Below are 25,701 nucleotides of genomic sequence, written 5' to 3' on the forward strand. Positions count from 1 at the left end.
CTTCCCTTCCCTTCCCTTCCTTCTCCCTTCCCTTCACTTCCCTTCACTTCCCTCTCTTCTCTTCTCCATCTTAGTAAAAATGAAAGCCTGTGGACTTTACTGCCTCATTTCCAGATTCTGCTGACACTTCTGAAGCTGAGATGCCATTGGAGTGACTCATTGAAAAAAGCAGCAATTTTTTTTGGCCAAACATGTGAAAGCACCATATTAAAGGTGGAGCACTGCTGGTTTGAAAGGCAAAGTGACAGCCACCATTTCATCTGTCAGCAGAGGTGGCTGCTAGAAATACATACTTCAGTACATATATACGGCTTTGCTGGCAGGTAAAATAATGCCATGGTTCACTTCAGCTGCACAAGGACATTGTGTCCTTGGATAGAAGAAGCCAAATTTACAAGATCACATGGCATTGTTTGGCTTCAGGGCCATGCATTTGATGAGGAAGCAGAAATGGGATTGCAACTCAGTAATAGACAAAAATCAGGTGAGGAGCTCCAAGAAAGCCTGAAAAAACATGTTCAGCAATACAGCTTGGTTCTCCAGAGAGGAGGAGCGAGTCTCCAGGGTATGGGCAGTAGCTGCAGAAGCAGAGGAGTTTTCCCCTGGGTTAGGCTAACACGAATGGCTGTTGGGCTCTTGGGACCCTCCTGGCAGTTGTTTTGCCGGTTGAAACTCAGCTGCAATTCTCTGTTTCTTATGTTGGGTTGACCTCAGTTCATGAGTTATCTTTTGCTTTTCACAATACAAAAAGAAAAACACATTCTCTCCTTCTTTGCCTGGTTTCATGTCATTAAGGATGGTTGTGGGAAGGCTGGCTGAGGACGTTACAAAGTGACACAAGGGAATCAAGCAAGAAAGTAAACCAAAAAACTCCCAAACTTAGGCCATCAAGGATCATAAAAGAGGTTGTAAAGCAGAGGGGAAATGGCCTCCTGGTGAGTTTGAGAACAGCTGAGAGCGCTGGATAATGAGGGGATGTGCTGCTGTAAGGAGATGTTCCCTGCCAGTGAACTCAGTGAAAATCTGCTTATATTTGATATAATAAGGGTAAAAAGCAAGACACAAAGGGTTTATGCTGCTAGTGCTGAACTGTGTGGCAATGATAAAAATATGTCATGTCCTGTCCACTTCCTTAAGTATTAACATTTTAAAAGACAGAGAAAGGAGTAAAGTAAAATGTCAATTTATTTTTTTTTATTAAGGATTTGGTGTCTTAACTTTAATGAAGGAGTAATAAATATAAATGGATATTAATGGAAGGTTATTAGAGCTGTTCATTTTGATGGAAAATATGCAGTATCTTCTTGTGCAATGCCAGAGGTTAAAGATTATTATTGCTTCCTAAGGTTTCCAAAATTAAATTCTCTCTCTTATGACCCACAAGGTATGACTGAAACTGTGTGCATGTAAAATGGTTTGTAATAAATTCATATTGCAATAAAAGTCTCTTTAGAAAAACAGGATATCTTATAAGAATCAGCTGAGGAGCTCTGTCTAAAGATGGAAGCTTTTTATAAACCTGAAGAATTTCATTCTGGAAACTCAAGTGCTACCAGAAGAATCACCTGGAAAGCACAGAAAAACTTGGGAAAAGATCCTGAGCTTTCAGCCAGTGGTTGAAACCCAGAGTTGCCTGGGTTAAAGACTACTTGACTTTAAATGGCTTTTATCTGGTTTATACACTTATAATTAATTACAAATGACATTTCTGACAAAGCCTTTTAGGATACAAAAATTAGGTCCTTCACAACTGCTCTTCATTTCCATCTAAAGTCTCCAAACCTCTCATTACCAGATAATCAATTCTTGTTCCCCTGAGGCAGAAGGAACTGTGCTGGGAGCACAGTGGAAAAAGTCAGTCCCAACCGTTTGGTGCCAGAAGATTTGGGCAGTGTATTTCTGCTCCTTGCCAAATCCAAACTTTCAGGTATAGAACATAATGCAGGCACTGGCTTAATTCACTAACACTTTTTGAAGTAGAGAAACTTTGAAATCTGGGATTACTGATGTGGGTTTGGTGTTAGTATAAATAGGCTAAATCCTGTAGACAATGCTTTGCCTTTATTCACAAAAAAGTTCCCATGAAGTCATGAGGTAATGATGGCCTTACACAGCACATTATGTCCCTTGATCACTTCTTTATAATTCAAGTTAGTGAGGTCTCCTTGTAAACACTGTATGCATTTCTGCATGAGCTGCACATCTGGTAACAACCCGGGTCCTGAATTCAGCCCTGGGATCTGGTAGCTGCCTTAGTGTGGGACTTGGTCCATCTGTGCCCTGTGTACTTCCAGAAATGCTCAGGTTTTGCTATATGGGATCCAATCGATTGTATCAAGAAGGGTAATTTGTCATTCACTTAGTTCTTCATCCCCACCATCAGTTCATGCCTAATTCTTTGCAAAAAAAGAAAACATCTTACTGAAAACATCAAGGGCAATACTCCTAAAAATGGAACACTAAATCTCTCCTAGTTCTTTCCTGCTCTTTCCTGCTTAGCATGTGACAAATTTTCTGAAACATCCACTAAATATGTTGATTTTATGGGTTCTCAGCTGAGCAGTGAGGTATCATTTAATCTCTCCATCCATTGGCATTGTTCTGAACAGTGAGAGAGGACCAAGCAATGACTTTGTCAGAACATTTTGCAGAGCTCTGAGGTGCATGGCATTCCAGCAACATCATACCAGGAGTCTAAATCTGTGAGTCTAGAGGTTAGTTACAGATAGAAAGAATAAATCAAGCAATAAAGGATGCCTGTAAAAAATGATGCTGCCTCTTAAATGAAGACACTTTAGAGTTCATCATAAACCTCTGACATATATTCAGTCACTCTGCCTGCCGTCACAGTCTGAAATATATTTCAAGGTGCCTGCATATTTTATGCTGTAACCTCTAATAAATACATGCACATTTTCAATGATGTTGCATCATACCTTGTGAACTGATGTGATTTGAAAGGGGAATCGGTGTCAATGCAATGGGAGTTCTTCAGGCAGAGGTGCTCAGTTAGACATTAAAAGTGTTTCTCTGACTCACGCAGTATGTCAAAATGTCTGTACGATACCAAAGCAAGTGTTGGTTGCATAATCGTCTCTTTGAGGAAGCTTTCCTCTAGCTGGATGCCAGTTCTCTCTTTCTAAGTGAAGCAAAGCACATCGTTAGTGTCTGGCTTTCCTAGTCCAGGCTGTGGTAGGTTACAGCACGGGCTAACCTGCCAGTAGGACTGAACAATTCTCCCAACATATGAAATGCTTTTTTTTGGTTTGAATTTCCAGGAGAAAAGGAAACTTGATAAAAACAAAAGTAACATCTTTGGATGTGCTTTTATTTAGAGTGGTGAATAACAAAATTAGCCTTCAAGAGCTAGTCTGAAATTTCGGCAGAGCCACTGAATATTTACTGAATGTAATGGTTCTCTTGCTTCCCAAATGGAGATTATGGCTCTCTTGAAAGAACGATTGCAAGGCTTTTGTAGGACCAATCCTTAAAATTGACCAGCCCTTAATTTTTAGTAGCTGTCAGGAATTAACAGTGTGGCATTGATTTATGGAGCTATCCAGGCCACTTTGGAGGAGCTTCCTTCTTTTCAGAGATAAGTATTCTGGGAAGCTGCTAGTATATGTGTTATCCATCAGGACCCGTCAGCCACTCTCCATATGTTTTGCTGCAGTCAGAAAATGCAAAATTCTTCTTAAAAATGTTGTTTTTCTACAGTTCAAGAAGTGCACTTTCTGAAAGAGAGATTAACAGTGAAGCAGAACAGGCAATAATTATTGTTAGCCAATATTTCCAAAAGTAACTTAAGGCATTTGAGCACCTTAAAGATTAATTTTTTATAATGCTTGACTTTTCAGAGTGTCATGGTCCAGGGGTCATGAGCTGGTCATTTTAAAAAAGAATGTTGACAATTCTGGCATTTTCTACTTGGTCAAAAAAAAAATTTAATACCAAAAAAAAAAAAAAGAATAGGAGCCAAACTTAGAAAAAAAATAGCTGATGCTTTAAGTGCTTGTGGTCACTATAAGAATGTGCAGACTTTGCAAATCTGACTCAACTACTTGAAAAATAATGGGATCTACTTTCAGTAAAAGACTAGAGCCTAGAGAAGAGACTGAGATGATCAGTTATCACATGAGAGTAGTACAGTGTCTCCCTGTGGTGTGCCACTGAACTATTTGTCATAAAAGACCATGTAATCTGGACTTCAAAACATGTCAGAATTGCCATGTTTTTTAAAAGACTTATGGATAACTAAAAATGCTATATGTAGTAAGGGAGAAGTGATGCCTTGTACTTGTTCTTTTACTGGCTTATCTCTTTCCTTTTGGCATTGGAGTTACCACAGTCTGAAGAGTTTTGTATACATGAATTGGAGACTTTGGATAGTGTACAAAATGGATAGACAGGTAGATTCGGCATTACTTTCCATCTGAATAATTACTGATTTATTCTGAATGATTGAACAACTATTTTCTGTTCCAAACCTTAATATACGCATGGCGACAGTGAGGCTGTTGCGGTTTTGAGGGTTATAACTTTGAGTGATTTATGGGTGATGCTAGATTTGACCATGTGTAAATTCCATTCTTCTGTGACATGTAAGGCTCTGATCGCTGGGGAGTTAATGAAGCTGCGTGTGGACGGGCAGCCAGCGAGCTCACCATGTGGTGCTATTGAGCGAGTCACTCAGAAATACTCAGGCAGCTTTGCCTTTAGCACAGCTCAGCTTTTCCTGCTGTGCACTCTGCTAATATAAATATTCCTGAGCTGCTTTTATATGTACTCAGGCCATCAGCATGTGTATCTACTTTTTTTCCTGAAACCTTAGCATTTCTTGTATTGAAATAGGAGAGTTTAGAGCCATTTGAATTCTGTTTCTGTGTCCACAGCGTAGAGCACAGTGGGAGCGAGAGCTGCATGTCACAGTCACAGGACAAGCTGCATCCCTCCCCCCAGGTGCACCCACCAGGTCCTTACCCTTTTGGAGTGGGATGCCAAAGGTGTCCTGTTTCCTCACCAAACCTTGTGGCAGCCCTCAGCGCACAGTGCAGAGCACTATAGAAATAACTGCACTGCCTTCGGCACTGAGAGGGGGACAGCCCAGGTACCTGCCAACCTTGTGTGGGGTGGTTTAGCCTCCCACGTTGTATGTTGCTTCACGTAGAAATGTTCTCTGTGCATCAGCCATGCCTGTTCTGGGGGTGTAACTGAGCTCAAGGGCTGGTGTTCCTGTTCTTCAACAGTGAGTGTGCACAGCACAAATGTGACAGGCCCCACTAGTAGCTTTGACATCTCCAGCAGCAGGAAGGACTGGAAAATTTGCCTCAGAAGTGCTCGCGGTCTCATTTGCCAAGCCTAGTGCCTATAGTGTAGCCTAGTTCACTCTCTCAGTGGAAAGCAAATAGAAAAATCATTTTCGCAGTGCCCAGCAATGTTTATCTTCCAGGTTGGCTGGCCTGCAGTGACATTAGTGTCCCCAGAGCTTCTGAACTTAATCATTTCCAGTTGCTGCTTGCCTGCTTGAAGCAGTCCTAGTCCACTCTCCAGTGTGTTCTTCCTGCCAGTCACTATGGGAACAGCAATCAAAGCTCATATTTATGGCTCTGTAGATGTCCAAGGTCACAGAGCACAGGTCTAGTGGGAACAATTAAAACAGGCCTGTCCAGTTATATCTCTTTAAGCTCTCCCCACATTATCCCTCTAACTAGAGCAGTAAAGTTAAAGCAGCATGACTGTCAGGATGTGACTGCTTTATAAAAGATATCCTTTAGAGGAGATACTCTGTATACTGTCATCTGTAGAAGCATACTAGGAGTGTAGTCAGCATCGCTGCATAAAACCTGCCTCCAGATTTGACTCCACATCCCTGCTGCCAGAGCTGTGCCCTGCCAGACCCAGCCGTGCCCCACAGCCCCGGGCAGCGTTCCCACTGGAGGAGCTTGGCTGCCTGAGTGAAGGCAGGTCCGACCTCGTCCACCACCAATGCTGCTGGGATGGAATCTGAACTTTTTTGAAGTGGTGATGCTTATACTGGTTTGGAGGGTCATGTGGTTTTGCCCTGGGTACTCCCTTAATGTCATCAGCTATAAATGAAACATTGCAAATGTTCATTTTTAGGGTAACAGAAAATGTTTTTATACCCGATGACTTGCTCTATGGCAGTATACAGGAAAAAAGAGGACTGTGGGAGTCACTGGAGTAAGATGGAGGGAAGAACTGCAGTGAATTTAACATGTGAGGCACAGCATAGTAATTCTTTGGCAATTTCCAAGTTTTATAAGAGGCAGCTGTCTCTCCCCCCTTCCTGTTTAAGCCAGAGTCAGGTTCTATTAAGAGACCTGTGTGACAGGACTCATGATCCCATTGTCCGTGTTTTACTGAGTCCGGGGATGAAATAGGTTCCTTCCCTTGAGCATGCCATTAATGTGCTATGTTATGTAAGAATGAAAATCATTTAGGCCAGAAGATCCAGCAGCAGATAGCAGATACTACATGAAGGTATGATACAGTTATCTCCTTCACATGTAGTGAGCACAGAAAGATGCAACACCAGACTTGTACAAACAAGCCAGCAGGCATGTAAACTTTTTTACAAATCTCCAGTCTTTTTTAATGGTTCTGTTACTTTAAATATGTTCCCGTCCAATTCACAGCTAATTGAGTTTGGGTAACCAGAGGATGTTTGGCTAATAATTTCTTACATATGATTAGTTCCTAACTGCTGTAGATAAAACGAGTTCTTACTGTGCATAATGCTGTGTAGACAGTGAAAGTCCTTGCACCTCTAACTGTGTCCCAAGCAAACAAGAAAAGACAGGAAGAGACCAGGCAAGACATGCTGAAATGAACTCTGTGGTGGTGTGCAGTAGTGCAGGGGCTGAGGCAGGAGAAAACCCAAGTTGACTCCAAGACCATTGCCTCTCCACCACTTCTAAATTGCTTTGGAAAACAAATATTCACTGCCACGATAAACGGGGATGTTGGGATGTTGCATGGACATGAGAATGTGGCTTAGAACAGCCACTCAAAACCCACCAAAGTTTCCATTTTGAAGCTTTGGGCTCACAGTGTTGAACATTTCCCCAGCATGTTGATGTATGGCTGTGGGTTGGCAGCTGTCAGTTTTTCACCATCCTAAATCGCAGCCAAGTGTTGGTGAACGTTTGGATCCAACTTAAAAAGTTGCATTTTGACATCTGGGCAACCTTCAAGTCTGATCATGAAAAATTAAAGGAAGCATTGGAAAAATCTGTGTCATTAATGTTGAGAACACTCCTTAACTATCTTGGAAAGGAGAACAGGAGGTAACCAACTTCCAGTGCCTCCTCCCTGCTGAGGAGATTTCTCTGAAGGAAATTTTCTACAGTATTTCTCTTAGCTCTATATGGCAGGCTTGATATTCAGTGTCAAAACAAGTGATCTGTTAGGTTGACTCATTCCAGTGCTTTATCCCAGCAGTGATGCTGGGTTACGTTAGCAAGTGGGTAGCAGTACTGGTTTGGACTGGAAGACTCCTCAACACGGTGCGTGGATGCTCCTCCTGAACATGGCTCCTCAGCATGGTGCGTGGATGTGACACAAATGTCCTCATTTCCTTGGGGCCACAAAGTGAGGACTTTATTCACTGTTCTGAAACTGGAATTAACTACTCCTGGCTGCTCGGACATGGGAATGTTACAAGGAATGCTGAATTTTGGTGGTGCCAGGAGTGTGACAGGCCAGCCTTGGCACATAGCACTTCTCTGTCTGTGGGGAGCAGGTGACATTTGGAAACCTGACACAGTGGCAGCTTCGAATGGCAGAAATCAAGATATCTCTCAGACCTTTTGCTTCAAAGAACGGAAACACACCATCATTTTAAAGAGAATGGAAGAAACATACCTTAACTCCTGCCCTGCCTGGCTTGGTGGTGGCTTTGGTTACTTACACAGATGAAGACTACAGTAGTAATTTTCACCAGGAAGGTTTTAGCAGTAGTGGCCACCCACAGAAAATTGTCCAGATTCCATGTGCACCTAGCAGAGTTAAGTTCTTGCCTGTTATATTTTCTCTCCTGCTACCAAGCAGACAATCAATATCTAGTGTTAACGTGACTGCTGAGAGATACTATGAGGGTGCAGGCAATTCAGAAAAAGCAAGGAATTCCAGGAAAAAAATTATACCTGGCAGCTTTGATTGTTGTTGGTTTCAAAGACCATAAAAATAACCACAATTTTTTTTTCTCTTGCAGTGTTTCTTCATTATTGTTATTTTGTTTGGCCATGCAAAGGAAGAATTGAGGTTGATTTTAAGGTCCAATTTCCCTTCCCATGTTATGTTCCTAAAGTAACTCTATTGGCTTCCTTTAAAAGCAGTACTTGGGAAGTCAGTGTGGTTATCTCTGTGTACCTGGGGGCATTCCCACCGCATGAGACCATCTGGTGAAGTCACTTGTGGAGGTAATGGCTCAGGCCATGCTATGCAGCAGAGGTGGCAGTCTGCTATAGGAAAGTTTACAGATGAGTTGGCCATCTCATTAGGAGAAATCAGCATCAAAGAGTTGTGTATCACTTTGCTGTGTTGGGCAGAATTACTCCTCCTGGGCTGTGCTGAGCCATGCCCACTGCTGCTATACTGCAGAAAACACAGGGAGCGCTGGATGCACTCGCACATGGCCACAAAGGCAGTTCATCACAGGGCTGGAAACTGAATTCCATTCAACCACAAACGCAGTCCTCCTACCTGCCTGCCTCTCTTTTCAAAGTCAAAATAAAATAGAGTAAAATGAAATTAAATTCCCAGCTAAAAACCTGTTTGAGGAAAAGGTTATGCCACTGAGTGGTACAGAGGCTTTTCTGACATCAGTTCACTTTTTTAAATCCATTTCATTTCACCTCCATTTGACCTCTTCCATTAGCAACTGTAATTGTCTCTTTGTTATCTGCTAAAAAGTCATATAAGAGAGGTTATCACAGTCAAAGCACAGACTTGACCAAGGAAGGATGGAAGGACCCTCATGGAAGTCAAGAAATTTTGAACATTTTCTCATTTTGCTGTGGTTGACCCAAGGAGCTGGAGGACAGATTTCTGTATCTTAGGTCAAAAGCCTACAGTATAGATGCCAGCAACAGCACAGTGACACATATCAAATAGTGTAAGGAGAGCCAAGAGAAGGGATCACAGCTTCTTGAGACAAGCAGCTGTGAGCAGCAGTGCTTCATAGCTCCCAGTTCCCACCAGTTCCATGTGGAGCAGGACAGGGATGTTGCTGCCCTCTGTAGAGGTGGCTTCATGCCAACATGGTCATCTCCCAGCACACAGTGAATTGCCACCACCATGCTCAGTCTCTCTTTTAGTTAAGAAAAATATAATCTATCATGTCTCTCTTGAAAGACTGCCAAACTTTACCTTAAATGCGTGTTTTACGCAGTAGTGATTATATGCAAAAGATAAACAGAAAACAGTTTCATTTTTATTTGAAGATAAATTGATGCTAAGAATTTGCAAAACATTGTATTCCCAGAATTAAAGTAGTCCCTTTGGAGACATCTCTATACTCTCTTTTTCAGCAAGTAGGATTTTTTTGGTTTCCCAAGCTCTTTCTCTCTCTGCTCCATTCCTCCCTCCACCCACCCACACAAGCTCTTTATTTTCTTCTTTGCACCATTTCCCAACCTATTTTCCTTTGCATATTTGAAAGCAAGAAATTTAGTTGGAAATCTCAAATAGCTTTAAGATTTTCAGTTCTAGGCTATCAGAGAGCTCTGAGACTAACTTCTTCAAATACTCCCATCCCTCCTGTTGCCCTGCCAAATGCCTTGGTGCCAAAATGGCAGTGGCTCAGAGCCAGTCACATGGAGGAGCACTGGGTCCTTCTCTGTTCTCAGCGGTCTTGCCTGTTCCTTGGCTTTGTCTTGGCGTTCCTCCAGAGACGATGTGTTCATTTTTCACTTATTTATATTCTCTATTGCACACTGTAAGTTGCACACAAGAGAATTTTTCAAATTGTCAAAATAGGTTATGAAGCAGTGCTATAAAGGAGGGATGCAGAGAAATCTTACATCAGTGGATACTTATTAAAAATTGGCTGTCTTGTTAAAAGGCAGGTTTCAGTTCAGCTAGGTTTGATACAGGAATAAGCAACTGACTTCCAGGCTGGTTTATGCCAGAAATCCGACTGGACACTCGTTATCACCCTATTCAGTGGCCTAGACAGCATCTTTTCTCGTCCCTCTTTGCTATCCCAGCTTTAGCTTTAGTAATAAGTGTGGAAAAGTTAGGTCAAATTTAGTGATTGCCAGTGATTTTGACCCTGTAAAAGGTATTTCTTCTCACAGGAGGCAAGTCCTACACGCCTGCACATGCTTATAGTTGCTTGTACAAGGAAGTGTGTGCACACTTGTGATTAAGTGAGGCGGCTTTGTGTCTGCCAGGCAGGGAATTGCAGCTGGAAATAGGAATTGTGCCGCTAACCGGGGAGGAAGGCTGTGGACGTGTGGTCTGGAGGGTGAAACACCTCCTTAACTCTTAGCAGGAGTACAGCACATTCGAAAAGAGGATGGTGCAGTATTGTTGCATAATTCTGGGCTGGATTTGAGGAGTTTAGATCATGTCTGGGGCCTTACGCGTGCAGACATGCAACCGTATTGCTGGTGTAAATAGTGATTGTGAAAGAGGCCACAACTTTGTCATGTGCATCCCTTTGGATTTACAATTTATGCATATTTACCATTCTGTGAAATATACTGGGGACGGCAAACGGTACATCCTCTGCATAAAAATGAAAAGTAACTGAAAACCTGTTATATGCTCTATATAGCTCTGATCAGAGGGGGAAAACTGACTACAGATTTGTGGCTGACAAGCTTCAGAAAAGGTTCAACAGAGTGTGAAAATTGACATTTAGCAAATAGCAATTCAGCCTTCATTTTTTTTGTGAAGCTGCTTGAAATAAACTGCAGGTTTTAAACAAAATGTTTGGTCAGTTGTTATATTGAATGTTGCTTGTCTCATTACTGCAGTTAATTAAAAGGGGGAACAAAAAGTAAAAGCCAGAGTCAATAAGTTTGTTAATAAAGGTTTAATTTGGTGGAATCATTATAAATTGACTGTACAATGAATGGATATGCCACAGGAGTGTGAGTGTCTGAAGGTCTATAAATGGGTTTTCAGAAATAGCCATCAGGTTGTAGCCAATTTGTCATGCTAAATAAGCTCTTCAAATCCACTTAGGCAAGTCTGTACATGTGTCCAAAGGATATCACCACCAAGTATATGATGCATGCAGACACACCTTTTTTTCCCAGCAGGTTTTATATTCTACTATTTCAAATCCTTTTTAGTTTTGTTATCTCTATATTTCTTGTTGTAAGTGATTTACTATTAAGTCCAATCTTTTTAGAAGGAATAGAATAAATCATTGGAGAAGAGAAAAAGTAAATCACCACTGCAGAAATGGCTGTAGGCTGAACCAGTGTGCTACCCACGTGAGATTTTAATCTACCTGACCTTTTTCCTTTATGTCTGACCAAATGGCAGGTAAAAATCCCATGACAGATAGACTTCAAAAAGAATTTAAAAATGGAAATCTAGATCAACATTTCTTCGAAAAGCAGTTCTGATGTAGAAGACTGCATGCAAACGACTGATGATAATGACTGGAATATTTGCATAGCAATGCACCCCTGCCAGTAATCCTCTCATTGGGGTACTTTGGGTTATCACAAGAAAGTGGTTTCTCTGTCAGTAACAACATGCTGGTCTGCTCAGCAGGATTATTTAACACCCTGAAAAAGAGAAGAATAAGATGAAGTTTTTGTATGGTGTAGTTTTCTTACAAAGTAGAGCAGAAGAGCAAGCCATGAAAGTGGTGAAGAGTTGGCCCAAACTGATCCGGTGGTCAGCCACTGACTGCACATGAAAGTCACCCCAAAGTAGAGCACTGTATAATACATACGTTAACAAATAATTTATGGATTGATCTAGCAAGTTTTAGCTGACTCAAGTACCATCTTTCCATAGGGTTTTATAATTTTAGGCCAACTCAGGTGGCATTGGTCCTCCTGCCACCATCCAGAAGCCAGAATAAACTTCAGGAAAAAGCCCGTTTAAGCCTCAGCTGTTACCTCCAGGGTACAGCATAGCTGTTCCTCTCCCCACTCCAATGGCTCAAGGTTGCTTAATGAAATTTGGTGGCCCCACAGGGGTATTTTGTGATATGTTCATCTCCTCTGTGTTCCTGATGGCAGCACTTTGTGAGACATCAGGTAGCAAGTGGTGTCAGTGGCTGACGTTGAAGAGCTGCAATGCTTTGTTTCTATTTCTTTTTTTCCTCCCTGGCTTGGTGGCAGTACGTCAAGATAATACCCAATCTTAGCAGCCTCTTCTGTAATTCTGGTTGAAAGGATTTCTTCCAATTTATGACTTTTAATTAGAAGCTTTCAACCTGTAATTAGAAACTTACACCAGCCCAACCTTTGTTTCTGAAAAATGCATTTGTGGTTTAGGCAATTATGGTAACATAAAAAGTAATTATTTTTCTCCATGTGTGAAATGAGTGTGCTTATTAATGCACCCAACAGGCGGAGGATTTTATTTTGTTTCGATTTGTTTTCTTTTATTGCAATAAATTATATAACAAGGTATATCAGACAAGTGGGAAAAAAAAAAAAATAAAAGGTGGTGGTTCAGGTAGTAGATGGGGCATATCTAACTCTCGAGTCTGTTCCTTGGCCATGCTGGGAGTGCAGAGAAGCTGCAATCCATGGGAGCAGAGACATGGCCTTGCTGCAGCTCCAAGCCCTCTGGTTAGCACGTGCTGCCATGAAGGAATTTCCAGGCCGTTATTTGACCAGTTTTGACCCAGGCTATGTAACTTGTGACAAAAGACACTTGCTGGTGAGTTTTTTGTAATAAAAATTATTGGCTCGTAAGTTCCAGCTAGTGGCATCAGCAGCAGTGCCATGGCTTAGTTAGAGTTCAGCCTGCCCTGTGATTATGTCACTGTCCCACTTCTGACCATGCCAGGAGAGGGGACATCTGTCCTTTGATTTTCCTCCAGCCAGAGCTGACTCTCTGCTCCTGTATTTCACAGTGTCTCATATGGCTGGTTCCCAGCGGAGATTATGTTAACACGGAGGGCTATCCTCTACGGGCTGATGCTTCTCATTCCCACCTACAATTCCTATGGTTTTATTAATCAAGCCCGTGCTCTCAGCTGATAGCACCTCTGCCAGGTGGGGTGCAGTGGCCCAGGATGCAGCCCCCGGCCACTCAGCATCTTCTTCTGGCCACAGCCAGGCGCCATTATGTGGATGTTTCCCACCACATGGCACATTAATGCGTATGGATGTTCCAGTTTATCAATTAAGGCTGAAAGATTGAGCACCGCAGGACAGAGGTAATCCTGCAGGCAGCTCTCCGCTCCGGTCTGTCAGGCACAGTGGGGATTCGGAGCAAGACCAATCTGCTCACAACCCACTGGGTGAGGAGAGTGAAGCTGCAGTCATCTCTACACTTAAAATAGAAATAATTCATTTTGCATCCCTGAATCCCTTCCCTGGCCACATAAACACATCATCTTCTTTAACCACATCTGTATTTACCACACATTTTCAACTATCTCCCAATTTCTATGATAATTTCCTTCCTTGATTTATAAGCAAGAGAATTTTTTAATTATCCAGATGATTTTAATTTTCTCAGCCATACCTCCACTTCGTTAAACATTAATCTCATACTTTTTTCTTTGGTAATCTCTACCCTTCACCACTATTCCAGTTCATAATTAACTAGATCTCAATAGTATTACACATTATGTTTTTCTCCCTAGATTAATTTGATATCTTCCATTTGATCTCTGTTTTTGTCGTCTAAATACTGTATTTGGCTTCTTGTAAACCATTCCAGATATTACTTTAAAAGTCCAAAAATAACGCCAAACCCTAAAACATTTAGGACAGCTTTGTATAATTACATGTCCTTCAGTAATTCCCATGCTGTAGTATTATAGGCAGTCACAAAGAATTTACAATTGTATTTTGACTCGTCCATGTTTTTCTACTTTTACTGTTTTTAATGCTGTGAATAAGCCTCAGCTAGTGCAAAGGGTACTGAACTACTACAGCAGGGGATTTGCAGTGTGCTGGGAGGAACTGCATGCTTGAACTTTTCCTCTTGCTGCGGAATGACATTTTTTTCAGAGGAAAATGAAAGCTGGTTCTTACCTGCTTAGTGCTTCAAGCTGGTACCATACCTACAACCTCCTCTGGTTCCTCATTTGTCTAGACCCACTCAGATCTTCTTTGAATATTAGCTGAACATCTTCCTAATGTTGGCTTTGACCTGCTTTGTAATGGCTTCAAACTGCTTCTGTTACTTGATTAGCCCTTCTCCCAGAGTTGTAGTCTCTGAAGAGATATTAAGATATTTCCATTATATGGTCAGGAGAGTGTTGGTTTAGCATGGACTCTGTTTAGGAAAAGTTCACAAAATACATTACCTGTAGCTCAAACTAGGTGAAAAATATATAAACTAGTTTGTTTGGCACTCAGCTGAAGTTAGGAAAAGCAGCAGTAGATTTATTACACTTCTTGTGATTAAGCACTTCTTTTTGTATTACAGCTGTAAGAGCTCTATTTAAAAAAAAAAAAAAAAAAAAAGTTGTAAAATGAGATTTAAGGCATTAGCTTGAGATTGAATTAGCAGGGAGACATGGTCAGGACTTGCTCGATGCAGTGCACCAGGAGGGGAGGATGGAGCAAGCACACAGGTCCCCACAAACACACACATGCACACCTTCATCCCCCGGGGACTGCAGAACTCAGAGCCCGAGCAGGACCATTCATGCACCGTATTCACTATGTTCCCTATCACAGGACATACTAAAGCTTGTGAACAGTATTAAGCACACGGGTAATTCGTATTATTTTCCCAATTTTTCTCTTTCTCTTGACTCAGCTTTGTACAAAATCTCTTTAGCACCTGTGTTGCCCAAGTACAGAGAAGCAGAGTTGTTACACCCCTTGCCATTTGAACCAGACTTATCTCTAGCTCAATTAGAAAACTGTAATTTCCAATAAAGCATCGTTAGACCTCTGCTCCTGTCAGGTCTCTGACAGATTTAACTGGATTTTCCTGAGGACTTAACCAATGTTTGTGGATGATAGCTGAAAGAATTTTCATTCATTATCTGCTAGATGATATTAGGAATTACATGATGCTTTGGACCACCAGCCATAAAAGTCTGTTTCGGAGTATGGCTGCACTGGAATTTCCGCTTAGCAGATTTGCAGCATAAACACTTGAAACTGCATGGTGATACACACTCTCAAACTAAACAGTATTTACAGTGATAGGCAGGATTTACAATTGGATGTCATGATAATAATATATCCTTGTTTACTTCTGTAATTAATGTTCCTAAAGAAAATACCCTGGAAACCTTCCATAAGCAAGATTTATTTCTGTTGATTGAGACTGTAATCAGATGTCCCTATTCAAACAGCAATTGATGTGCTTCATTAAAATGTAATTGAAAACAAGATTTATGTCAGTGCTAGGCAATAAATAACAGGGATACATATTTTCTTATTAGTTATGATTTCTCCTGTAAGTTCTCAGAGTACTTGCTGCTTTTATACTGCGCCATGTATGTCATATTTTGTCAAAAACATATCTTGGAAAAAAAGACATTGTGCATTTTCCCTTTTGATTTTAACCACTCACTCTGATGTACCGAGGCCAGCTTCCTTTTCTTCTCTTTCCTGTTTTGTATTAGGCTCACTGTTGTTGCCATATCTCAGCTTGTTTTGTTATCAGAAATGGCAGTACCCTCCAGTAGGAAGGAAATCTAGTGACAGAGGATACAGCTCAGGGCAGAGCCTTCTGCTCTTTGAGAGATGACAAGACTTTGAACTTCTAATCAGTTGAGGTTTTCACCCTGTGAGTCCAGACCCAACCTGTTGTTCCTCCTCCCAGACTTTTTCTGTTCCAATACAAGCAAAGGTAAGACAAATTTTTAAATAAAGGTTAAAAAACATTCTAGAACTAGAAACTAAGTGTGGTTCCTTTGCAATTTGGTAAAAGACAATTAACTTCCAGTTAACAGGGAGAAAATTGTGTTTTCTTCTATGAATATATATATTAGATAACACGCAAATAATGGAGTCAGAAGTGTAAGTCACTGCAAATGGGTGATCCTATTGATTTCATCGAAACAAGGGAGTTAAAACTGAAAACAAATTTTAGCCTGAGATACTGGTTCATTACCGGGAAATTGATGGAGCTCTACATTTACTTGCTAGCATAATTTACCAATTGTACGAGATGTAAGCAGGCACAGTGGTAACATTGGCAAATTTTATGCTCAATGTGAAATCTTATAGCTGGTCAGAAGGATACCATAAGAAATAATTAGAGTCATTAGAAATAATGGGCTACAGCTGCAGTAATACATGCTCTATTCTCAGTCCAGAGGTTTCTAAGCAAAATTAAATTAGCTCATGTTACCACACTGCTGCATCATATGCTCCTCACCTCCTGAGAGTAAACTTCTCTTTCCATTTCCATTCTGCAAGCGAAGTTTGTGTCCCACGCAGAAAAATCCTCTACTGGGAACAAGAAATTCTGAAGCTTGAGGTCATTCCTTGTAAAAAAAAAAAAAAAAAAAGTAATAAAAATATTTAAAAGTGTCAGCAATAGGTCCCCAGCTCACATTAACTGCTTTCACCGTGGAGGATCATCCCTCTGCTGTGCTGCAGCCTTTGGTACCAGCCACAAATTGCAAGTCCCTTTTGTATCAGTGCTGGACCCGGGCGAATATTTTTCCCCCTGAACTATTTACATTAAACTTTACTTTTTTTAAGGAAATCATGTCCACTTTATTGGAAGCGTATCAACAGCCCCTAGCTGCTGGTGCTACTGCCTTTGCATCTGCAATATCCTTTCTTCTCCCCAGATTCAAAAGGCTGTTCATAATAGTAAGGCAAACGATGCATTATCCTGGAGGGGGTGAGGAGAGGGGCAAGAAAGAAATATAATCCATGGTACTAGAGTGATTAATGTGACTGTTTATGATGAAGGAAATGAAAACTAGAAATCTGGGTAAGTAGTGATCTTTCCAAGAGAATGACTTCCACTGAAACCACAATACAAACTCATATGCTGACCTCCTTTAAATTATTGCTGATGTTTACAGAGCAAATCAGGGATGGCACTGAAAACTTTACTCCCATGTTGTTTCCCAGGAGCACAGAATTTCCAGCAATAGCAGGAGGGGGGTTCACTGTGAGATGCTGTCACCTCTCTTTAAAATGTGAGATCCTTCGGTGATAGGTTTGAGTGAAAGGGCTTAAGAGGCACATTTAGCACTGTCCATTAAGCATGGTGAGCTGCAGAAAGTCTTCCCCTGCATACATCATCGCACACATTGATATGCAGGCTGAGTGTGCTCAGTGGGAGGAACAAGACTAACAGTATTTTTGATGAAGGTAAGAGCCTAATATTGCAGCTTTGGAAAGTTCAGTTATCCATCTGCCAGCCTATCCATCTTTGGCTATAGTACTTACCTGGCCTCAGTTATTGCAGTATGTAACTGCTTCACAACCACTAATGTATTTATCTTTTCATCCTCCCTGTGGAGTTGGGAAGTGCTATTACTTCTGTTGCAGAGCTAAGAACTGAGATTAAGGGTCAGATTTGTTATGGCATTTAGGTGCTCAATGGGATTTTCAAAAGTACGTAACACCCATTGTAATAAGTGGAACCTGGGTACTTTGATGGTTCTGAAAATCCTGTTACTTGTGTCTTTTAAAATTTTGGACTTACGTGACACCCTGGGATCCGTAAGAGAGGTTCCCATGTTGTGGGTAGTCTCTCTCTTCATGCTCCTACTAGGAGACTGTAGGTGACACAGGAGCAATTTTATGGCAGTAGCTTATGTCAGTCCTGAATTCAGCAACCTGTAGCTCTGTGGATAGCAGTGAATTTGCCCTCCTTGACCAGCTCTGTGAGAGAGGTCAGAATCTGGTCCTGGAAATATTGCAGTGAAAATAAGCAGCACCCATGGTCAATAAAAAGGGCTTATGTGCCGGTTGCTGGGATGGAAAATTCAAGAGCAGGAGCAAATAATGAAACAATCTATATTCATGCAGCCACCTTTCCAGCCTACTGCTGTAAGTACGGGCTTACACCTAACTGAGAGATGTGAATCCTGCTGAAAGCTCCAGAGTGTCACACTGGAAAACAAATGTTGATTTTGAACAAATTATCTCTTCATCGCTAAATCATTTTCTTTCATTATTAGTCTCCAAATTGGTTCTGCTCTGGAAGACAGAATTAGGTTTAAAAGCAGAGTGTCTCTTAAACACTTGCTTCAAATGAAAGTATTCGGTAAACATTACTCAAACCCCCTAGAGCATAAACTCCTCAACTGCTTTCTCTGGCTTTGCATAGATTTTTCAGCTCCTGGTTTCAAGACAGGTGTCTAAGGGATTCATTCAGGATACCAGAAAATAATCAAATTAAATCCCTTACAATCACATGCCCCTCAAATGCCAAGGAAAATTTTATTAAGACCTTTCTGTCCTCATTTACAGTAGCATAAACTGGGACAAAAGTCCCATGCAAACAGATGGAGTTACACCAACGTTGAACATGTAAGAAAGAAGAGTCAGACTTCAAACCCACGGCACAAGTACGAAACCATGTGGGCTGCAAGTCCAAGTTTCTCATCATTGTAAGAGATACACTTTGCTATTATAGTACTTACGCTCATTTCCATAGTTTTAAGGCTCTAAAAAAAGACCCCTAGGCTCCAAAATGATACTTTTAACATTAAAAGGATGGGGTTTGGTTTATTCATCATGTCAGCAAGATTGGAGGTGTCTGAACTAGTGATTTAGGATGACAGAGTGGGGGGGTCAGCTCAGCTGACTTTAAAAGCCACACATGGTGCTGCAGGGAGTGGGGTGGGTTATGGAGCACAAGCAAAGCTCCAGCATTGTGTGCTTGTCCCACATTACACCTTTGTGCCTCCATGAGGCAAGAAGCTCTGCAGGGATTAGGATGTGTCTAAAATTGCATGGTTTGTCATCAGTGTTTGTAAGATGCTGTTAGCCTGTCTGTAGGCTTTCATTGGATAGAGGAGGGACAACAACTTTGTTAGATATGAAAAGAGAATAAAACTGTGGGAGAATGTTATCTAATAGACTCCCAGGTAGTTCGTAGCTTAGTCAAAGCATGAATTTAGCTCAGTTTGATGTTATGGGGACCTGTGTGCACAGGGGAAGATACACAAGGGGAAGGTCCCTCGTGATTTCCCAGATCTCCAGTAAAGCACTGATGTGAAACTGGGAGGCTGCTCCCATACAGGGCAGGAATTGAGAGCTGCTGCTGCTGCAAATGAGTGTATTTGCACTGTGGTGTCCGAACACTGTTTTGCTCTTACAAGGTTTATTTCTCAGTGGGCAGAAGGGCTACAAGATTAACAGATGAACAAATATATTGAGACAGCCAAGACATCAAAGCAATTGAAGAGTCACTAAGATGTCGGAGACCAGAAGAGTCACCTGGCCGTGGTTCTTAGGAATTATTTTATCCTCAGATTGGCTCAGCTGCCTTGGGGTTTGGACACATCCTCTGGTGAATTTAGTACCGCGACTTAAGACAAGTGGCCCCAGCTCTCTGCTTCTGCTCCAGAGGATCCTGCCTGTGGAGCAGAGACGGCAGGAGGGAATGGTGCCTGCATCCCAGCCACTGCGGCTCAGATCCTGGGGGCTTAGTGCAAGCAGAGGGTCTTTAACTTTTCAGGGTAGACACCAGCCTGTGAGCTACACCACCAAGGATGAGAGTGTGCTCTACCCCTGCAGAAATCTCCAGGGAAAATGTGAATCAGACGGCGTGTTAAGCCACACAAATGAAAGCCACCGGAGTGCATGTGCCAGAGCCCTACAGCTGTGCACTGTGACTACTTTTACCATAAAGAAATTCTAAGAGATATTGGAAAGGCAGTTATTGCAATTGGAAGGTCAGAGGGAATCATATCCCAGGTAGCACTATTTAATGGCAATCACTCTTTGCAAGCTTCTTCTCCTCCGTGCAATCTGCAGTTCAATCAAGGGGGAAAAAAAAAAAGTGAGTAGTAGCATTCGTAACCTTAGGGTCCTTGTAAAGGAACCAGCCGAGGGGTGATACCAGTGGAGGGATCAGAAGAATGTTTATGCAAGATGTAGCTTCCCTGCAGAGAGCAAACAAAAAGCAGCTCAGAAAGACTGTGCAGAGGCTGCTAACCATGAGACCATGCTCATTCCTTGGGCTACGTATGCCTCAGTTCTTCACTGAAATTTAGATTTAGTTGAGTCAGCCAGGAAATTATGGATGAGTTTGAGGTCTTGAGGGAAGGGTGTTCAAAAAGCAGCAATATGAACACACCAACAAGAGGGAAAGTCATAACTTGAAAAGTGCTGTACAGAGGGAACTGTGCCTTTGCTTTATTGAACTGTTGGCTGCAATAAATACAGCTGAATTCCCTCAGTCTCCCATAATGTTGTCTCAGTACCAGCAGGAGTCTATTTAAGAATACACTTACTTGCACAAATGATTATATATGAAGAGCAGAGAAACAGCTGAAGTGCCACTGCAGTAATGCAAGCAAATCCTAAAAGCTGCCCGAGTAAGCTCGGCGGTTGTGTGCTACCCTGTGCTTTGGCTTTGTCAGTGCTGCCTGCCCAAAGCATTTGAAGCAGAGGAGCTTCTGTTCCAGTCAGCCTGCCTGCTTCACCTGGGGAGATCATAGTCTAGGTTTTGTGATGGTACAGTAAATAAATGGTGATAAAATCAACTAAGAGAATATTCCCAAAGAGGGAGAGCAGTTTTTTGTCATCATCTTCAATACAGAGAGTAATAAGAGACCGTATTACAAAGAAGAGGAGAGACAAGTATAATGCAAGACCTATGAATGGATAATCAGCAAGGAAGACTGAACCTTGAGCTTCTACATCTTACAGCATTAACCCCAATTGCCTGAACTAAAAGGTTTGGTTATTACTGGCAGTGCTGTTACAGGGTTGTCAGATACCTGTGCGGTGTATCCACAGTTAGGAGGGGCCGAAGCTCTGCAGAGGGGTCATGGCTGTGAGCAGTGTGGTGTGAGCACAGGACTGGAGACCAAGAATTCTGGGGTCTTCAGCCTGGTTGTTTTTACTGATTTCCTTATGTTCTTCAACCCTTCCAAACCTCACAGTATAGGGAATCAGGAAAACTAATTTGTTCCTGCTTGAACAGTGGTTTGAGGAAGAAAAGTGCTCGCACTGTCTGTATAGGTACACTGCTTTGCTAATATCCCCCATTAGCACTGATTAGTTAGAAATCTGTACTTGCATATGAACAGGTTGATCATGGGGGAAGCTTTATTGCAGCTTGCATCTTGACCCAGCATACCAAAGTTGACATGAAACGTTAGATTGGATTTGTGATGTGTTTTACCACATTGTGCATGAATTCTTTCCACTGACTAAACCAGGCGTCAATCTGAACATCAGTAGGTCCTAAGGTGCCGTGCAGTGGGCAGTCAGGCTGTGCAAGATGACAGCCTGAGATGGAGCATGAATATTCAACGCACCACGCTCTGCAACTCCCCTTTCTGTTACAGACTGGAGTCACCTACGCGCGCACTGGTGATGGAGGCTCCAAAAGGCATCGAGATCAACGCTGAGGCCGGCAGCTTGAAAGCCACGTGCAGGACAGAGCTCAGGCTGGAATCCAAAGATGGAGAGGTAAGCAAAGGACGTCAAGTCCTGCAACAAAAACAAACCAAGCCACAGATCTCCTGCAGATTTGTAGTCTTCTGAGTCAGTGAGCCACTGCGTTTGAAACACCGGTGTGAAGACGCTGGTGCAGCAGGCACTTCCTAGCTTAGTTTCTGCTAGCAGTGATTGAACGTATCATATGCAAACGAACCTCACTCGGAGCAAAGGCTGATTCATTATTTTTAAAGTGCTTGGATAATAGCATCTGTTGTTCAAGCAGATTTATGTGGCTGTAAAATACACAGTGCTACTAAATTCTTTGTTTCCTTGTCACTTTTAAACAAGATTTACTTGGCCAACATAATTAAACCTTTTATCATACATTTTTCTATAAGAAGAGCTTAATTCACCATTATTGATCTGAAAAGCTTTAGTAGCTGATGTTTTCATTTTGGAAAGAAAGGGAACATTAGGAGACATGGGTTGTTGCAATGGGGAAACTTCCAAAGAGGAAGAGAGAATAACTAAAACTGATAACATAGAACAAAAGGAAAATAGGTGTTGTTAAGCCTTTTCTTGTGTCTCAAAAATACATGGGCACATGGTTCTCATTCCCTCCTCCTGCCACAGTGTTGGAAGACACCAAAGGATGTGGCTGAGGAGCTCCCACTGGGGAACCCACCGAGAGGCTCAGCAGGAGGAGCTTCCCGTTGAACACAAACCTCCCGGCAACAGGGCCCCAACATAAGCTAGCGTTTTCCTATCTTAGTGTCAGGTGCAATAAATAGAAGGAGATTTTTACTGCAATTCTTGTTATTTCTAAATATTTGCATTTTAAGACATTCCAAACCCAGACTACGGTGTTAACAAAAAACCTCTTAAAAATACAAAAACCCTACGTAATATACTACAATTGAAACCCAAGGCATTTCACTGCTACAAGCAGTTGCCTTAATGTTTTTAACACTGAGTTGCTTTTAAAATGTGTATATTGACCTGGGTCTTTCAGGAGATTAGATGGTTGGATACTAAAACTGAAGACTCTTATTGTAATTGCAAGATAAGAACAAATACTGTCAGTCACCCTGTAATATTCTGATGTGCAGGTTGTCTTACTGTGCTCTTCTCAGTGATGTTAGAGCACTCCCCTCTAGCTGCTATGTGTCTAAAAGCTGCCACATGTTCACTTTTATGTCCTGTTTTATAAGGAGAAATTCACATCTGTTACAGCATTCAAGTTATTTTTAATACACATAAAAGTGTTACAGGTATACATAAAATATACATAAAAGTCAGTGCTGTGAGTCTGCAAATGTAACTGGCAATGGGATCACAGTGCCAGAAGTCCCTGTGGAGGAGCAGAGCTGTGTGGACGTGACCCATACATGCTCCCCACCTGGCAGTGGGGTACCTCTGGGTGGGTTAACCCAAACGCAGAGGTGCCCCGGGAAGCTGCGAGCCAAGAAACCACAGTGGGTAGATGAGCAGAAACAAAGCGGAGGCCGTAGGTAGCTCATGGTAAAAGCAGGTAATATGGTCACCCAGATTTATATCACTTTCCCATCTTAGCACATTTGCCTACCCGGCTTTTGTAGCAGCTGAATTGTCTGACGGAAGCTTCTCTAAACACGGGATCAAAAATAACAGCTCTCCACTAATTCTCTCTCTCTTTCTTTCTCCCCGCCTCCAACTTTAGATAACGTTGAATTCTGCAAAAATCAAACTACCTAATTTGCCTCAAGGATCTTCCTCTTCTACAGGGTCCAGGCAAAAAATCTACGAGCTCTGTGTGTGTCCCAACGGGAGGTTATTTCTATCTCAGGCAGGCACTAGCTCGACCTGCCAGATAAATACAAGCGTCTGCCTTTGAGAGACAGTTTGCAGAGGGGCATCGCAGGCAGCACAAAAGCCAGTTCTGGTCTCACAGATTGCAGCTGCCAACTATTTTTACTAGAACACAGAAAGCCTATCAAAGACTTTTTTTGTGTGTGCGCGCGCGTGTGTGTGAATATATATATAAAAATATATATATAAAAAATATATATATCCTCTGTGTAAAATGATGTTTCAGTACAAGGAATCCCAGGGTGACCCTGTTACATTTGTGTAGCATTTCTCTTTCCCACACCAAAATTTACTGGTACAATCTGCTGAATTGGATTTGATGCTCCCCTGGACCCTTCTGTATTTATATAGTCTAATGATCACCCCTCGTTTTTGATCATGTTCTCGGAGCAATAGGATTGCTGGCTGGGCAAGACCTTGGAACTGATGTAGACCCACCAACATACAAAGGGAAGTGAAGCATCTCTGATTATTTTTGCACCATTAAATCAGTGTCATTAAAAAAAGTAAATTTAAAAAAAAAAAAACAAAACAAACCAACACAAAACCAACAACTGTTCACCTAGAGTGATCCAAGATACCGGAGGTTAAATTACAGTCTTTAATTTTGACCTGAAGCATGGCTCTCTGTTGGGAAATATGGATTGAGCTTGGCCAGTAGAAAAGTCCAGATCTTCTTGCCAGAATTATGTATTTTTCTGAAGGGGTTTGAGACTTGCCTGTGCATGGCCAAGAACGCCTTGTGCTCTTTGGGTGTGATGCATCAGCTCTGACCCTAACCTAAAGTCATTGCTATGCTAAAAAAACCCTGGTGTTGTATTTAGTTCTTGGAAGGACAAAAATTGTGACAGTTGGACTAAGTAAAAAAATCCTGAACTTTCTTCAGTTGTCCTGGATCACCCTACACACTCTCCATTAGCACCTTTAACTTTGAAAATATTTGTTGTGGTGAAGGTATGAAGATTTAAGATTTGGACATTGCTTATCAATACCTGTAGAAACAGAGAAAATCACTTGTTCTACCCATAGAAACAGAGAAATTCATACAAATTAGTTGTGTAATGTAGATGCTATGCCAGAATTTTTATTACTTTTTTCAGAGTATAAAATCCAAGGTCACTTAGATTTGGTGGAGAATGCAAATATCAGAGATGCTGACAATTAAACACACTTTTTTGAGAGTTTGTAAAGGTTGTGATAAAGCCAGATGATAAGAAAGCAAGGGCTTTGGATGCTGGTTCCTCTAGAATCTAAACCCCAACTTTTCATGGTTGCATTTTTCCTTATTTTAAAGCCTAGAAGTCACTTATGGGCAGGATAAAACACGAAATCTGGTCTGGTAACATTACTTCTGCTGTTCAAGATTTGAAAAAGAACGAGAAGAGCCCAGATCATTGAATTCTGACCCATAATTGCATCCACATGCATGTAAAAATCCTTGAAAAACAAATATACTAATTACTGCAAAAGTATCCAAATTGCAGTAAACCTCACGAGGACAGCAAGGTTTCTAAGCCACTGAGATGCTTTTGAAAATATTACCTCATGCAAATATGACAGATCTGTGCCCATCCCCAGTGATAACTAAGCAAAGCCGGTATTCTTCAAGTGATCTTCAAGATAAAATGTAGCTGACGGAATTATTTAGAAATAATTTAGCCCATTCTTTTTTTTTCCATGTATTTTCTTGTGGTCTGGAGAGTACCAGGGTTTAATTTTTTTCTTTTAAATGAACAAATCTGGCTTAATCCAAAAGTGACTGGACTCAGAGGAGAGCTTTCTACGGAGTTTAGATTAAATGTGTTGCTGCCTAAGAAAGCAGCACTCCCATAAAATTTATTTCTGAAAGAGGATTGAAAGATCTGCTTTTATTTCAGTAATGCTTTCTGATTAATTAATGAATTCAAACTATTTGTTAATTAATTATTCCTGTAATTATTATGTCTTGAGTCAACGTTTGAATGCAAAGGGTCACCCAGGATAACAATTGTATTGGGACACAGGACTTATACCATCTCTGTTCAAAGAGGGGATTTGTGCCTATGCCTTAAGTCAATGCACTCAGCAAGGAGAAGCACATCATATTTATCTTGTTATTAAAACTAGTTTATTTGGGGGGGTGGGGGGG

The 25,701-nt window shown here is 41.5% G+C and overlaps 1 protein-coding gene across 5 annotated transcripts in view; it reads left to right on the plus strand.

Annotated features, from left to right (window-relative positions):
- The window catches only part of SGCD (sarcoglycan delta), a 215,470-nt gene extending 189,785 nt beyond the window's left edge, over window positions 1–25,685 (plus strand). For all 5 annotated transcript variants that reach the window (XM_026858578.1, XM_026858576.1, XM_026858575.1 and 2 more), the window contains exons 7-8: window positions 21,632–21,755; window positions 23,425–25,685. In XM_026858578.1, the coding sequence (XP_026714379.1) occupies window positions 21,632–21,755; window positions 23,425–23,598 (298 nt within the window). In that variant the 3' untranslated portion in view covers window positions 23,599–25,685. The remainder of the gene's footprint in view (window positions 1–21,631; window positions 21,756–23,424) is intronic.
- The last annotated feature ends 16 nt before the right edge of the window (window positions 25,686–25,701 follow it).

Source organism: Athene cunicularia, assembly GCF_003259725.1.
Source record: "Athene cunicularia isolate RWA chromosome 13 unlocalized genomic scaffold, athCun1 chr13_part1, whole genome shotgun sequence".
NCBI classification, from domain to species: domain Eukaryota; kingdom Metazoa; phylum Chordata; class Aves; order Strigiformes; family Strigidae; genus Athene; species Athene cunicularia.